This window comes from Varroa destructor, unplaced genomic scaffold (genome assembly GCF_002443255.2).
Source record: "Varroa destructor unplaced genomic scaffold, Vdes_3.0 BEIS01000006.1, whole genome shotgun sequence".
Lineage (NCBI taxonomy): Eukaryota > Metazoa > Arthropoda > Arachnida > Mesostigmata > Varroidae > Varroa > Varroa destructor.
In genome coordinates, this window is record NW_019211459.1 from 31,161,577 (window position 1) to 31,178,491 (window position 16,915).

Consider the following 16,915-nt stretch of genomic DNA (forward strand, 5'->3'; position numbering starts at 1 on the left):
ATATCTAAGTCGTATTATATATAACATTGTTCCTGCCATATCCGAAAAAGCGCGGAGCGGTGTTTGCTATATTAATTCTAGACTAGAAACAAGTATATGTATACGCCGTTGGCATTATTGATACCTTTTGTTGGCTTCATCTTTCTACAGGTATGCTGAAACTCCTGCTAGATGGCAATCCAGAGCAGGTATTCGAATATCGAATCTTACTAGGTAATTTTCGAAGTGACGTCATAACTGCGGAGGAATTCGTTCAACATTGTCTAGAATTATTCCCCGATCCAGCGGAGTTTGTAAAGGTAAGCGATGGTTACTCATAACTGTGTAAATATCACTACGTTTTGACCAGAGTAAAAACATGTTAGGTGAAATTGCTTCTTGTCTTAATGGCCACTCTGATTTGTTGTTCATTTGGACATTTAAAGATCTTTCCGGATCTCGTATGTCTCCTGCCGAACATTAATAAACAGAACCAGCTCGTGCCAATTTATGACCAGCTGCGAATACGCTTCGGAGGACCGTGCGGGAGCAGCAAAAAGGGAGATAAATCACCTGAACCATGGGTTCGATGCTCCGAGTGTGGACAGATAACAACACCCGAGGATATTCAGCCACATTTACGAGCACACTGACAACCTTATGAGCAACAACGGAAACAAACGTGACAATGTATTTTTCAATTTAACAAAATCGCTTTATCAATTCAGCGACGGGGGTAACTGGACATGATAGTCCTATCAACCGAGTTCTTGCCAGCGAACTTTCGGCAGAGCATTTTTATTGCATAAGAAGTAACTGTCAATGTTTAGAATCTGTATAACGCTGTGACTTCGATCTATCTGCACTTGATCTGATTCATTAGTGAGAAAACCGAACAGAAGGATTGCCTCGGTGATATCTTTATGCAGCATTAAATTGCGGTAGGTTACGGCTGTTGCTTTCCGTTGACATGACTAAAATCATTTTTAGTGCTTGCAGATTCTGCGACCCTGCCTTGTTATCTTAATATTCAAATGGGAATTGACATTAAATGTTAGATGTCGAACGTGGGGTTGGCGGGGGGGGGAGATATGAGTACTTGCGCGCGTTCCAATTGCGTTTAGAAATTTTTTTCAGCCGTGGTAAATACAGCACAACAAGCCCTGTCAATGACGACGTGGTAGTGAGTGGTAAAAGGTACTTTTAAGTGTTCTAATTCTGTAAATCATGAAACTGACTACCTAGGTGTGCTTGAAACGTTTATTGATCGATGGTGTCAAGTGTACGGTGTATTATATACCTACACATCTTCAGTGAGCGAGCATATGCACGTGGAAAGGTATTTTCGAGTTGCAATGACTTGACTACCTGTATCTGCAAGCGAAATGAGGTAGCCGATTATTTTTTGAACACAAAATGTTTTTTATATAAACATATATATACATAGTATATATATATTTTTTTTATAACATATATGAGGTCGTAATTTCACGATTTGGTACGACCCGGTGGTACGATAAAGAACGCATTGATCCGAATTATTTGAGCTCCAGCTGTAGATTTTTTGACAATTCGATGCATAGCCAAATCGAACTGATTAAGTTAACTAGAATAAAATGTTGTACGGCGGCTTGGCCCATAGTGTTACATACGATGTCTTCTTTGACTGAGGTTATTTTAGACAATGGCCAGCCTTATTTAAGTCAATGCATTTTCAACTGATTTCATTCAACATGTGTTTCAACACACACAAAGGTAAGAGCTCTCCGTTGTGAGCGAACCGGTTGCACCATATTAAAATGCACCCATCTGAAACCTTTCAATTAATCGTACCTACCTATAGGAATTCTAAGTTATGGGTACCTAGGTTACACGTCTCTAAACGTATCACTCGTTATTGAATCAAGGAATCCTTGTGGCCAGTAGTGTGTCGAATTGAGTATGTATCATGCAGTTTTATAACACATGCTTAGTGGAACCTTTGTTTATTTACAAACTATATTGTTTTATTTTCCTATATCATGTTCAGAGTTACACGTCTTACAGAAATCTAAGAAAAACTATACAAAATACTATTGGTTCTTATATTACAGACTTCTAGTAATTTTTGCAATACCACAAATTGTCTACCATATACAACGGCTGGTAAAAATTCTGTACCGCTACCATTTCGATGGAGGTCGTTGCTAATCAAGAGACGTATTTGTGCTTCTCTATTCAAAAGAAACCGTTACGAGAGAATTTTTATTAACATTGAAAGTTTCCCGTACCATCAATAGTATTTACGCGACACGTAACATGCTAACCAAAGGTAGTGTTGCTAGAAATGAAGCATAGTCAACCTGCATCGTTATAGATTGTCTGCAACCTTAATGAGGTGTATCTTAGGTATAAATAATAAAGTAAGCTTACAACCACCTCCAAATATGGTAAGCTGGGAGGAACAGACATGTTTATTAGAAATCACTTGTTTCTTGGCTCATTTTTTATAGAACTTTTATATAAAACACTTGTGTATTTTTTTCCGTATTCCCATGATCATAAAGCTACGCGATTACTATCTACTTCTATCACGGACTCTACCTGCACTTCCATAATATAAAACATTTGCATTTTGTTATTATCGCTCGATAGGGTCGCCTAATAGCAGCCCCACGTACTTAGTTGTGCTTTGGGGAGGATGCACTTCTTGACCCATGCACACGCTCACCCATTCTTGTACACGAACCGAGACGCTATTCTTTTTGTGGCATAAATAAACGGCAAATCCATAGCGAGCTTCTCAATTATTGCATTTGAAACTGATTTTGACCGTGGTAAAGGCCATGTGGTAGCCAGTAGCAACCAAAGAGAAACATGAGAACTTTTGAGATGTCATGAGAATTTCTGAGATGTAAGTCGAGCTTCCTAACTTCGGTCGAGCTCTATATTCGATAGGTTAGGGAGCTAGTAACATATAATTAGGTCGCCATTTGCTTATCGGTGTTTTATTTTTTTACAAAATAACTGTTTTTGTTGGCAGTCGCTGTTGGTAGTCCGGATGTGCTTTTTGTTGGGCACCGGCAAAATAATCATTATACTACTAGGGATTGACATTCTAATATGATTGTAGCCGCATTTCTGGCTCTCGCTGCCGGACCTTACAGTATGGAGAAGGAGACAATTTTATTGTGTCCCCTTCACGCCCCCATTGTAGGCAGACAACTACTGTTCATATTATACTTATTAACAACCACAAGCTGTTCTTTCTTACCCCGCTGCCATTTTCGTCTCTAAAATTATATAATTTTTAATAAAAAAATAATATTTTTTTTTATTAAAAGCCGTTACTTTACAAGGTACTTAGTGGTACACTCATTGATGTGATAGTAACTGAGTGGCTGATTACCTCAGCCAGCTTTCGTTCTGCTTCTGCTTTTAGTTCAATATTACGTCTTTTCCCAAGCTTTCTCAGTGCAATCAGCATGCACAATACCCATTCAAATCTATATGGCTACATAGATTACGCTTAGCCCACAGGTTGTGTCTTCACGCCAGCTATGCGCTCGCCGTACTTGATTTTCTGTCGTTCGTAAAGACTCCATTCGAAATTTTTCGGAGCTTCAAAAATTGTCACAACCGTCGAACCCATGTTAAACTCGCCGAAATCGTCACCTTTCTTCAGTTCAATGGGCTTGTCGAATGACATGTCACACCACGTGTTCTTCTTATACAACAACTTGTTCGTGGCTAAGGTCTGAAATAAACGATTCAGCCATGTGTTGACACAAACTCGTTAATTTCGTGCCCCTAATTAACGAGGCGAATTTGTTAATATAAAAGTGAAAAACAATGTAGATACAACTAAAGAAGACGATGATTGCCTATTATCGGTCTTACATGAAACCCAGTAATAATTCATATTGGTGTTGCTTCAACACAATATTAGAGCTAGTCGACATCATAACGTTGCGCCAGAAAAAAAGTACAGCAAAAACACGGTATTTTTTGTTAAAATGCGCAATGAACCGAGTAGCGAAGATCGTCAATGATATGGTAATATACTTTTCAGCCTTTTAGGTGTATTTTGCCCTATTAGGTGTTTTAGCGATTCAAGTTGACACTTACAGGATCAAATGAGCATTTTATACTTCCGACATTTGTTGCCCCTACGGCAGTCATACTGAAAAAACCATACTTCCATTCTCCTGAGTAGACTACCCGTTCGTTGATGTTGAACAGTCCCTGCAGGAAATAAAAAAAATGCCGAAAACTCGTAGGCTTATACAGTACGGGGAGCAGGCTTCATTGGGAAACTGAAACTGGCGGGTTAGTAGGCTTTAAAACCGAAGATCTTAATTCTTAAGGTTAATTAACTTAAGCTTAGTTAAATAGATTAACATTACTTAGTTACTGTATTCTATTTTACAGCTACAATTCCTTGAATAAAAAACCCCAAGAATACGCTTCCGAACGTAGCTTTCCAGATCTCCTATAAAAGTCAAAACTACTTGTTTAATTAGCTATAAATGGCTCCTCATATTAAGCGGGTTTACTGACTAGGGAAGCCACGCTTTACGTCTAGCAATAGGAACCGCTACTGGAAGTGGACTAAAGGAAGGAGTAATACAATATAAATGGCGCTATCACAAACATCGAAGTCAATATTAAAGTAATTGCTAATTGTTCACCTTAACCCAGGAAGCTACGCGAGGCTTCACCGATAATAGTTTTCCGGGAAAGTGACGACGACGTAGGACTTTCCAGTCGGCGGGCGAATGAAATCGGTGATAATCTCCCGGCGCCAAGTAGACAACACAGTGATACAACGCAGTTGAGCCATCCTTTGACGAATTGGATAATCAAATTATGTAAATCATTTGTAACTCCAAACAGAGCGGCAATAGCCAATGATCATTTACGCAAATAGATATAACTTTTTTTTTTTTAAGAGTAGTCCCCAAAAATCTTATGAACAGAAGAGAGCACGTTTCAAAAGCACCAGTAACAAGCTTTTTCTACAGCTTTGCTGAAGGGTACTAGCTCAAGTTCGTTTGTTTTGGGTAGAAATCTACATATCGGAAACGCTTGCATTTTTGCCAGTGTTATGTTGAATACCAAAATATTAGCGTAAATCAACAAATCCGCAACGAAATAGATTCTGGGTTTATGTTGCTCATCGTGATACCTTGTGTTTAAGCATTTGCTCATGATAAAGATGTTCATCTGTGACATCATCCGCGCCTTCGTCGCCCCACGGATGGGGTCCTAAAAATGCTTGCAATGGGTACGCAATGCCCTTCACTTGTTCTACAAAACCTGCTTGCACTTCTCCAAAATGCAAAATTTTCCCATCGGCTGGACTTACCTAAAATAAAAAAAAAAAAACGGGTTAAAATTCTTTCGAAATTCTGCGCTATATCACCAACTAACAGTTAAGGTATTCTAGAAGCTATTCATACTTACCGGCGCTTCCAAAATACTCAATGATCCAATACCAAAAAAACAACAATATATTGTTGTTGTTTTTCCCAACCAAACAATTTTTACCCAGTCGCTAACATAATCAATAAATTCAATGCGCAACCACTTTACTTAGGATACACAGAACGCCATAATTGAGATTTTATTTGTGTCATACTTTATCACTCACAATCAGGCAGAGATCAATATGAAAAAAGCGATTTACATTTCTGTGAATTATTTACCTAATGATTTTATTGAGTAAAGCATAATAATAAAAGAAAAAAATTAAAAAGTATATATAAAGCACTATCATCAAAAATGTAGCTTTTCATCCGCGAACCCACGAATTTAAATTTAAGAACTTATGTCTGATGCGTTGCTCTCACCCATAGGGTTCTCCGCCTGAACCCGCCGATCGCTTCCTAAAGGTACCCTTTCCCCTCTGATGGTGTCGTCTGCTTGTGTCTTTCTTTAACGTCGATGGCCGGTAGCGAGCGTCAGCTGATTAACGGGGGACCGTCTAGTAGGCCAAAGGCTACCAGTTTGCACGAAGCATCGAACGAAAACCACTGCAATTATCACGGATACTGCCTGCCCTTATCACAAACTCTGCCGCGAAAGATAACATCGACCGGATAAGCGTGACCGGCTGCTTTTAGCTACATCGCGCAGCCGATAAAAGCAGCTAGACAACTGAATTTGTTTTCATTAAGTGCTTTATGTTTGCCTACAGGCTGAACGTTCAAAGAAATGTGACCAATACATTAACGAGCGTTTTGTTGCTATTAGAACTATATAGATGCATTGTATTTGTTGTCATTGTTGAGCGGGAAGTGGCCCCGTTTTTGACAAAATGCACCAATACAATCCAGATACACTCTATAATTGATGTGATGATACGAGATGTTGCGAAGCCTATCTCAGTTGTTAATGTGTGACTGTGGGTGAACTATGCTTGTACAGATTCAGATGCGCCAACATAAAGTAAAAAGTAGGCGATCCTAGAGGTTAGTAAAAAACGCTCGTACAGCTTTAGTGGTCTACGAAACCACCAAAGCTGCCACGAGAACGACAGTGTCAGCTATAGAACAACTGGATAACGAGGAAATATTACATGAAAGCTCTAAGCCCACTGGGTTGTGTCGCAAGGCGCACAAAAACGAATCCATTAAACTCCCACGGACGTGGCCCTTTACGACAGTGAAGTTACACAAGAAGCTATTGAGTAAGTATTGTTCCTATTAACTGCCCACTAAATCATTGATTATGCGTTCAGTTAAATATCTAAATTTGAGTATGAGTTAAGGCGACTAAATCATTTTTAATATGTCTAAGTTGATTGTTTTAACTGAGCTGCTGAACAGGAAATTATTAGCGAATTGTAATATACTGGTATGTTAAGTGAGGGGTAATAGCTAACTTCACAGAATTATTGTGTTAGTTATTTGTTCATATTGACATTTATACAGTCTAATTAATTGGTGAAATTATTATTTCGAACAGGAATTCGCAATGAGCGTTGTAACCAAACTTCGGGTGACGCAGATCGCCAAGGGCGAAGGTGGAGCATACGTGAACGCTAAAGATTTGCCCGGTGTAATTAAGGGAACGATGCTCGAAGTTGCCCCGAGTGATGCGGGCTCCAGCTCCGCCAAACTCGTCGTCAAGTTACTTGGCTTTCGCGAGGAGCAACGTAACAATATTTGGATAGATCAGACAGCCATGAATGTGATTCAGCTTCGACAATACACGGATGTAAATGTCTGCGCTGTAAAACACTTGGACGTAGCCTTGGATAGCGTTGAGCTTGTTTTCAAAGATCAATATTTAACCCGTAGTGACATGTGGCGCTTGGCACAATCTATGGTTGACACCGGGGTCTACCTTAAAAAAGAGATTAAGTACAACTCAACTCGCTGTGATGTCTTTGAGATGTGGGCTAAAGGAGTTCGATTGTCGTCGGGCCTTGTCACAAAGGATACCAAGGTTGTGTTTCGAACAGCCTCTGGTATGGTAGTTATTTTCATTCAAATGTCAGCCGAAATGTGGCAGTTTGATATCCATGGAGATCTTTACTTTGAGAAGGCTCTCGATGGATTTTTATTGGATTTGACACGGAAGTGGAAGGATTTCAGTTGTAATCACGACGTTACTATCGTCCTCTTTTCACGTACATTCTATAATGCTGACTCATGGGACCAGTTTCCTGAACAGGTGCGACACTGTATCCAACAGGACGTTCGTGGACGTTTCTACGAAGATGTCTATCGGGTCGCTGTGCAAAATGAGCGACTTGACGATTGGACAGCCACCTTGCGTCATCTAAAAATTTATTTCTCTGACTATCAACGGGCGGTGGTACATAAACATAGTAACGTTCCTGGTATGCCAACGGCCTATAATAGCTGTGCAGCATTAGGTAACTTTCTTCCAGCCCTAAACTTATCAATGAACGTCTTTGAAAAGCACTTCACCGAACGGTCGTTCGACCGCACCGGACAGCTGAGCGTCGTGGTGACGCCTGGCGTTGGTGTGTTTGAAGTTGAACGCGATCTCATGGAATTAACAAAGCAGCGTATTATCGACAATGGAATAGCGTCAGATCTCGTATGTCTAGGCGAACAGCCACTTCATGTCGTTCCACTCTACAAAGTGTATGGTAAATTGAACTATTTCGACGCCTTCTCTGTTCTTGTTGTATTTACCCGTAAAACCGATAGGGTAAACTTGGGAGAACAACTTGATTTTTATCTTTGTTGTAAAAGAAAGATTCACAAACAACCACACTGTCGACGCACTTTGCCTCTAGTTATCTTTATGAAAAGGAAAAAGTGTCTTCACATTTTATTAAAAAAAAACATCACCGTAAGCTAATCTTTGTCCCCTCTAAGTGTGTCAATTTAATATGATTTTTTGTCCTTGATTATTATTACTAGGTAGTCTTTCAGATACCGGGGAGTCCGGTGGTGACGAGTACAGCATCCCTCATTGGATTAATTTATCATTCTACACATCGAGCAAGGTCATATCGTATTCGGCGTTCGTGCCCCGAATCAAGTTGCCAACTCCGGATGGGTCACCTTCGCCTAATATCCGAGGGAGTAGTAGTGGGCGTCCCACTGGACCACCTACTGCACGAAGTAACAAACGTCTTATGACGCCAACATACGACGGCGTTGATGAAGCACTACTTCATCCAAACGATTCCCATACAACTGGTACGTAACAACTACCCACACTCGAACCAAATATTTCAATCAAATATCAATTTGAAATAAAAACACGATAAAGGACAAAATAATGGCGTCTTTCGTTTGTCTCGCACTTCATAGGTCATAGCGATTACGAAGGCTATGATATGCACATACTCAAGGAACCGGTGGTTTTGGCGCAAAGGCGAGCCCGTGAAAAGCAGGAACAAGCGCCGGTACGCCGCAAGAGTCAGGTAGATATAACTATATCGTTGCGTTATTTCGCCGTCAAGCCTGCAGCCAAATGAGTTATAGTTGTTCAGTTTTGCATTAAGTCCTGGAGCACGCACCTATTCAATGGAGTTTTGTTTGTCTTTCACAATCAGGTTCAGTACCCGCGCGAACGAGAGCGTGAAGCTTCGCTTTCCTCAGCGTCGTCACCTTCTGCTGGCGCTTCAGCTATCAATACTGCGGGCCGTCACATCTCAGAACCACTTGGAGGACCTTCGTTCACTTCACACTACCCAACATACTCAACTGGTATAACAGGTGAGTTTTTAAACTTATCTTGCACATCTTGTGTTGTGAAAATACTGTACATATATTAGGTAGAAAACTGTACAATTTTATTGAAATATGGAAAACAAATTCAGAAGTTCTTGGGTCTTCGTGGGGTATTGTAAATCCTTAACTAAAGCATTGCCAAGCACTCGCCTGCTCCAAGCTTTACTAAGCTTTGGTTATTGTTTTAGGGTCACCGCGTGGAGCTGATACGCTGGATAGTATTTCATCAACCAACCGCATGGTTGTTGGCTCCGTAGATAGTTCGGTGGAGTACCTTAAGGGTTTACAGCGGCCACAAAAATCCGCTGGCCAGGAGCTGGACAAACTCAAAGCACTCGTTAATCCGTTCAATCTGTCTGGTGTGAGCATGAAATTGACATCGAACCGACGCCGCTGGACTCACGCCTTTCCCATCGGTCCATCGGGCTCTTTCGTACAACAGCACCATTATCAAAGCAATTTAACGTCAAAAACGTTAACTGAAGCTACACGTACAAATGTCCGGCCAATTCCTCTTGTGGGAGGAGGCGTTGACGTGGTAGATTCAGGACCTGGAGGACTGGATCGTACGGGTCTAGCAGGCTGGGGTCCTACCGGAGAACAACAGTGGACGCCTGCTCTCACGACCGGTGTGGACTGGAAGTCACTTGTAATTCCTGCGTGCTTACCGCTCACTACAGACTATTTTCCGGATCCACACACACTGGTTGCAGACTATACGCTATCCGACTATTGCTTGCTACCAGAAGATATACCACATGCGAGTGCGGCTTCGAATCTAAACCGGGACGTGCAGGTTTATCAGGAGCTCGTGTGTCAACGACTCCAACAGGGCTTCCAAATTGTTACCCTGCCACCTAACCATCCGTATAAGAACTCACGCGCACCGCTAAGCAGTTTTCCCGATCAGCGGGGCAGAAAGGATGGAGGTGGCGACAAGCTGGAGCCGGACGAATGCCTTATGAGTATTGCAGCGATATTCCATTCGGTGCAACTTGGCTCTGCGAATGAGATTGCTGTGAAACAATATAAGCCTCGTCAGGCTAGCCAGGAGCTTAATTCGATTCCGTACAGATATCAGTTCACCTCGCCAGGAAACGAAGGTTATACGCATCTAGCAAAATGCATATTTCATGCCGAAAGACTAGAGACATTCAATTGGAACTATCTGGATCACTACATTTGCGGCGAACGAGAGTATTTCCTTCATAAGACCAACAAGTTTTGGCGGTTTCGAATGTTATTATTACCAGGATCACCTGACGCTATTCGTAGCATCCAGGAGAATGGGCTCGTTAACATCTACCCGATTGATGGACACGGGGTATTTCCTGACGAGCGAAGTCAACGTGAAGGTGTACTCAAATTCTTTGAAATTCTCAACAAAATTAAGCCTATTAGTAGTCAGGTGGCAAACTTCAAAAGCCATTTGACACCGTCTTCCAAGTCAAACATACGAAGAAGCAGCTTTGGGCAGGTTAGTATCATGACCGTAAAAGCGGTTTTACAACTTCTTTACACTTTAAGGAGAGAATTTCTTATTGTTTTGTATTACTGTTCAACGATCTATGTGTATTGCTCGAAAATGTATTGTAACGCATCACTGTGTTCTCAAAGCAACTAATAATGTCGTTATAGGTCTATTCGCAGTTACAATTTTCGGTGAGTACTGGGAATTAAAACTTGTAGTTTGATGATTTTGTTGTATATAATGATCGCCCCATTAGGAATATATAATCTTACTGGATTAATAATTTACTTTATAAAATGCTCAAACAAGACAATCATGACACGAGCAAGAATCTATTATTATTGACGAATTTGGTAAATCCATTATTGTATTAACACAGTTATCTTGTTTACATTCTTGCAGACACAGCTCGACATACTAACGTAGGCTGTTCTATTTACTTTATTGCTATGATAGCATTCACCGGTGTCACACGGTCATCAACAGAGTCTCGGCGCCGTGCGCGAACGGTGTGAGTCGGTTAATGAAAAGCCGCGAAAACCCCGGTAAGACTCAGTTGCGATTCGTTAAACAGACACAACTTTAAAACAACTGAATCACCAAACGCAGTTGTGATGTCAGAACTAATAATTTTCCTTTTCAATTTCCAGGGCAACTTTGCAACATGACGATAGTGAAAAATCGACTTCGTCAACATCTCTCGAGGATAACGCCACCGTGTCAGCTGGAGGTGCAGCCTCGGACGATGCATTCTTAGTCAATCCTCCCCCAGTTCTCTCTATGATTAATTCGTCAGAGGAAATTGTCGCCGCAATGCGCCAGTCTATGGACTTTATACCGAAGGATAAAGAACGGTAAGTATATATTTACGAGCAAAATTTCATGCAATTGACACTGGATGTTCTAAACTATGGAAGAGCCTTCACTATATTAGGTGCTCCAACATATTTGACGTTCAGAAAGCACCTCGGTTCAGACACTGCACATATCATACAGTTTTTTTCTAATGAAGCAGTAGTAATACAGAAAGTTTAAAATAGATTATGCAAAGCCTACAATCAATTTGCTGTTGAGTGCATCGGTTAAAAAATGTATTTTTATGGTTTGCCTTGCAGAGCCGTGAATTTTCCCTCTCATGCTTTCCTAGGAGTTGATGCGATTAGTTGGCTTCGTAGTCAGATAAGCGACATGCACGAAGACGACGAGGCAATTGCTATAATGCAACGTCTTATGCGTGATGGATTTGTGGCACACATCCGCGGGGAACAAGACTTCGTAGTTGGGTCGCATCTCTACTTCCTTCGGGAAATAGGAGAACCCGACGAGTATTCAGACTTAGCAGAGGAATGGGTTGAGGTTGGAATCATCTCCCAAAGCCAAAAGGAAGTAGCTAAACAATTGCCGGCGTCACAACAGGCGCAAATGAAAGTCAGCCCCAGTGCCAACAATTCGAGGTACCTAGAATACAAAACATTTACTACTCTAAAAATTGCTGCCGACAAAATGCGAGTTCTGAATGTGTTTTTTCATGTGGGCGCTCCTAACCAATTGTTTTTTTACTCTTATATTTTATGATGCGTTTCAGGTTGTACTTCAAACGAGCCTATGTAAACATCGACGCAGGCAGATCAGATCGGCCCGAATGGGGCCAAGCGCAGTATCACTCAGTTTTTCAGCCTGGCACCGCGTTTGAGCTTGACGTTGAATGGGTTGTAGCTACAGGCAATATTGTTGCAGGTAAATATTTTTAAAAATACGACTACTGTAACTGGCAATCATCCCTTTTAAATCTTGTACCTGTCATACTCGCTGGACTAACTTCATGTATATTGGGAACCTGGGGGATAGTGAATAATAGAATTACATTCACAAATTCTAACATGCTCCTCATAATTTTCTCTCAGACATGGTTTTAAACTGGGCACGGAAAGCAACATCATTCGGACTTCAATTAGTTCCTATTCCTTGTGAACCGTACGCTCTACCAGGATCCGCCAATTCAGATCCTCTTCGCGGGCCAATATTTGTTCCTCTTGCTGTAGACCAATTGCCCGACCCGCTCACGTACTCCCAGCTGCAGAGCTTCAAGGGGTACATTTTGCGCTGTTTCGGTTTCATTCCACACCAAGATCTCTACATCGGTGCCGAAAAGGAGGCGGGGAAGCTTGTGTCAAGTTACGAGACTTTCGTTCATTGCACGGGTGGAATGTTTCTCGTTCCAAGTGAGGATAACGCTGAGGAGCCCTACGACACGGGATTACGTGAGCCACTAGGCAAAACTAAATTTTCACCAGAGCCTGAATCACAATCAGAAGAATTGCCAAAGATTTTGAACAACTCGGCCACCACAGGCAACCAATCGACTAACGAGTGTCAAAGCAGGACAGGCTTCCTTTGGAGCTACAACTTTATGATCACGAAACGGTGGAAAAGTACTGCCTCCATCGATGAACACTTCATGAGGTAGGCCGATTTAAATATACAGATCACCACTTGCACGATTTTAGAAATTCATGATTCCAACTAATGTATTGAGAAAGATGGGCATGGCATTTATGTCAATTTATTACAATCTGTTTATAATGTCTCATTTTCAGAACTGTCCTTGAGGATATTCGTAAATTCTGTTCAAATAGCGACGATCGTCTGCTAACGCTTTACGAGGACTGGTCAAAGCTCAACGCACCCAAACCGCAAGAACTGGAAGTACCACCCTCGAGGGTAGAAGTGGAGGACGACAAATAAACCCAGTGATTGGTTTCCAAACACTGCACCCTCTATAGAAAAACTATTTTTACCAATCTTGAAAAAACTACGCTTCTGCTGTTATCTGTATATAAAGGATAGAAATGAAATAAACGCAAAGGATAACCTATGTAAAGCGTTGTTTGTACAGGTTCATGCGTTCTCTTTTATAAATTATTTTAAAAGACGTATGTATCCATTAAGAAAGAAAGAGTAAGCTACCAGCTATGTTTACACTTATAGTAAATATTGCCTCCATTTAAAGAAATAGTTGATAGCAGCAATGATACACTCAGCGCAATGCAATTCCGGCGGTTCCAGTAGCAAACAAGGACGTCACTAATAATATCGTTGTAAGCTATAGAGTTCTTTGCGGCCCTCTCTCATAGCCATTAGATCTTATTTCAAGCAGAGATTGCACGAGATGACAAAAAAGGATTTTAGGCGAAGCCCGTGACATCAACGGTTATCAATTTCTCGATGAATTGTGTTATAAACCTGTAAATAAATTGAGTTGAAAGGCGTCATATGGCAGTAGGATATAATATTACGAGCCGAAGTGGATGGGGCAATTTAGTACAAAAAATGAATATTTCTAAAATGTACACTTCGAGTGTTCCGCTGGGACGCTGCGAAAAGATCTGATTGCATATAAAATGTGGACCTGGGTAAATTCCTGGAGATATAATTGGTAGGTATATTTTCGTTGCTCAGTCAGTTTAAGGAATATATTTAACGCATTGTGAAATACAATTCATTCGTTCGTGAGATGGAATCGACGAAAAAATGAGCTTTTGTTATTTCTAGGTAATAACGTTAAGAATTGCAGTAGAAAACCACGAACAAAAAGCAAATTAATATACTTTGCTGTGAACGTCAAACATGGAAAAATGCATTAGCACTTCCTGTATTATAAGCAGATGGCACAATACGTTTTCCGGCAAAAATGCTTGATTTAATTCCTTACTTACAACACAATCTCCTGGTGCGATGGGCCTCAGGCCAGGCTTGAGGGTCCTCCGGAAAAACTCGCCGAGATTCGGGTACATTCGCGGATCGTCAACAGCTGCCTCGCTGATATTACATCCAGTGTACCATGAAAAAGCGCTAATCACCGGCGCTCGAAACGGGCTTGGTAGTGAAATATTGTTGATGACTCCCCAACATTTCGATGACAGCCGTAGTGGCATTAGTTTGTAAATTGACGTCTGGAATACCGCAGGTCAGAAAAGAAACACTTACCACGAAATACTTGCAAATAATCACTTATTTTCTCCCATGAGGTAATTGCACCGCGAGTCTTTCATCGTGCCCCTAGACCAACTAACGGGACATCTGCAGTTCGCATGCGTTGGTGGCAGGAACCATTTTAGAAATTGTTAGATGAACATATTGCGTGTATTAACATTTATAGAAGAGACATGACGCCCACAGTACCCTCATCAATCGTCTCGGAGAGGTCCTCAAACCTCTATAAAAACATATTCGTTGATATTAATAAAGGAATAAGCACATATGAGGGCATTGTGGCTGTTTCTCTATGAAAAATCTCACTTTCAAATTGGTATGCCCTAAATTTGTATTTTTGCTGGCAGATTTCATATTTGTACATTTAGTTCCTATCGGTGTTTCCAACTTGTTTCATGTATTGCCTGTTATGCAGTATGATTTTAGCATTACTGTAGCTATAGGAATGAGTAACCAGTGTACGACTCATCCACGAAGCAAGTATGGGCCTTCTTTTCTGAGTTTAATTAGCCATGCGTACGCACTCACATATACTCGTAGGTATATAATGATAGGTCGCTGAAGGGTCGTCGGTCTACAGCTTGTTCTTTCGGTAAGCTACACGAGACCGTTTTCCCTGACTAAGGAAATAATGTACATTAGTTCTTGGCTATTGCCTGTGGGGCCGAGATGCACGTAGCACCAAATGCCGCATTAGAGCTGCGGCAGGAAGCGCATTCAAGTACGCAATAATTGTATTAATAACGATAACATTAGTATAACTACTAACTGATATTATCCACGCAACCACCCCTCTATGGCCGATCATTTTGTCACGTGCTGCGACAACTCTTGAACTGTGAACCTGTATCGAAATACCAGAGTTCCTGCAACTACATATATCGTTGCTCTGTCTAACTCTTATTAATGTTCTAGCCGTTCATCGCAACACTTAAGGGTTCCCCCGTCTTTTTTTTCATCGTTACCATAGCAGGAAAGCGCTACAATACTATATCCTATCGCTTGCTTTCTTTATCTCCGCCGATCTGGTTTGGAAGTTTTCTATGTTGTTCGTGTATTTATAAAAACGAGTACCCCTTGCATAACTATCAATTGATATGTGATAGATGGGAGATAAAAAGTTACGAAAAACCATGCTGCATGAACTCCGTCGTCTGCCCTAATATGCAGCTGCCGTTCATACTTCTTTTTCCTGTCATTAGGTCATCATCATCAAGTGAAGATACAGAGATCGAATGACGGTTAATAATTTTCGAAGCGTCGCTCAGCACAACAGTTAGCACATATAGCAAGAATAGTTTATTCGTGTTTAGGAAAGCGCAATCGTATTGTATGGACAGAACATACCTGACAAGCAGAAAAACTTCTTCGTGTTTGAGCTACTGCGCTCATTGGAACAATTCCAATCAAACAAGGTAGCTGGATTAAACTTGGTTCGCAATGAACAAAGTTTATTGCTGGATAAGTCTATTGAATGTCTCTTTATGACATGGACGTTAACCAGCAAAGTGGAATAAAGCCTTACTGAGCGTCACACTTAAGGAGGAATTCAGGGAAGATTGTTTATGCAATCCGGCTGAACAGCATGGATTTCGCATCGAACGTTGCGTTACGTAAGGGTGGAACGAGGAAGAACGATATTACACCAAAAACTCGGTAAATGTGACGAAGCAACTTAGTTAAAACCTTATGTCTAATCAACTGGCATGAGGTGAAACTCCCAATTTTAAATTTGGAGCCGAGTCTAAGTAGTTGGTCAGTTTGAACACGTTAGAAGCCACAACGCGTTGCATAGGCAGAACTGCCTTAAAGTACGTAAATAACTTCCAAATACCTGTATGGCTCTGTTTTGAGTTCAACCTCCAACCGCCGTTAGGCATTTCATTGGATGGCTAACTCATGCCAAGGTTTAAAATTAGACCACAACGATTAGCACGTAAATTTATTAGCACTAAGCTATCACGGATACTTTAAAGATCTGGGGGTGATGTTTCCCCATGAACGGCCGAACGTTTGAAGTGTACATTACGGACAGAGCGCTATGAGCGATGGTATGGGAATGCGTACCTAAGACTTTCTTTGCGCACCTAGGAGAGAAAGATGGCGGAGATCAATTCTGAGTAAATGGTAACTATGACTAATAAAACGCGAAAAAAACGGAAAAATCAAACTGGCGTAACATAGCTACACTTTTGCAGCACGTAGGATTAGATCTTGAACAATGGGATCTTTCCCCGGGTCTACGTGTACCTACACAGAATTTCATGCAATT

At 41.1% G+C, this 16,915-nt stretch overlaps 3 protein-coding genes across 8 annotated transcripts in view; 2 read left to right on the plus strand and 1 right to left on the minus strand.

The window, feature by feature from the left end:
* The window catches only part of LOC111253438 (uncharacterized), a 9,520-nt gene extending 7,894 nt beyond the window's left edge, over positions 1-1,626 (plus strand). The window contains exons 13-14 of the mRNA XM_086993671.1: positions 151-299; positions 426-1,626. Coding sequence (XP_086849797.1) covers positions 151-299; positions 426-632 — 356 coding nt within the window. The 3' untranslated portion in view covers positions 633-1,626. The remainder of the gene's footprint in view (positions 1-150; positions 300-425) is intronic.
* A 322-nt stretch (positions 1,627-1,948) lies between these two features.
* Pisd (phosphatidylserine decarboxylase) overlaps positions 1,949-16,915 on the minus strand; it is a 45,214-nt gene continuing 30,247 nt past the window's right edge. For all 4 annotated transcript variants that reach the window (XM_022812808.2, XM_022812807.2, XM_022812809.2 and 1 more), the window contains 5 exons: positions 14,367-14,603; positions 5,147-5,326; positions 4,650-4,802; positions 4,087-4,203; positions 1,949-3,715 (listed from right to left, as the gene is read on the minus strand). In XM_022812808.2, coding sequence (XP_022668543.1) covers positions 3,488-3,715; positions 4,087-4,203; positions 4,650-4,802; positions 5,147-5,326; positions 14,367-14,603 — 915 coding nt within the window. In that variant the 3' untranslated portion in view covers positions 1,949-3,487. The remainder of the gene's footprint in view (positions 3,716-4,086; positions 4,204-4,649; positions 4,803-5,146; positions 5,327-14,366; positions 14,604-16,915) is intronic.
* Positions 5,814-13,543, plus strand: Iml1 (GATOR complex protein Iml1). Of its 3 annotated transcripts, XM_022812802.2 has the most exons (13): positions 5,814-6,649; positions 6,928-8,083; positions 8,361-8,642; positions 8,757-8,869; positions 9,002-9,164; positions 9,368-10,656; positions 10,818-10,841; positions 11,107-11,195; positions 11,301-11,504; positions 11,766-12,104; positions 12,236-12,387; positions 12,555-13,113; positions 13,248-13,543. In XM_022812802.2, the coding sequence occupies exons 2-13, from the start codon at positions 6,937-6,939 to the stop codon at positions 13,393-13,395; spliced, it is 4,509 nt and encodes a 1,502-aa protein (XP_022668537.1). In that variant the 5' UTR covers positions 5,814-6,649; positions 6,928-6,936; the 3' UTR covers positions 13,396-13,543. The 3 variants fall into 3 exon arrangements, with proteins under 3 accessions (XP_022668537.1, XP_086849795.1, XP_022668538.1); XM_086993669.1 differs by having other exon boundaries at positions 5,814-8,083; XM_022812803.2 differs by lacking the exon at positions 10,818-10,841.

Bases quoted from the DNA above. Each gene is read 5' to 3' on its own strand.
- Iml1 (XM_086993669.1), top strand. From the start codon at position 6,937: ATGAGCGTTGTAACCAAACTTCGGGTGACGCAGATCGCCAAGGGCGAA. The intron at 8,643-8,756 runs GTACGTAACAAC...CGCACTTCATAG, and splicing joins AAACGATTCCCATACAACTG to GTCATAGCGATTACGAAGGC. The intron at 9,165-9,367 runs GTGAGTTTTTAA...TTATTGTTTTAG, and splicing joins ATACTCAACTGGTATAACAG to GGTCACCGCGTGGAGCTGAT.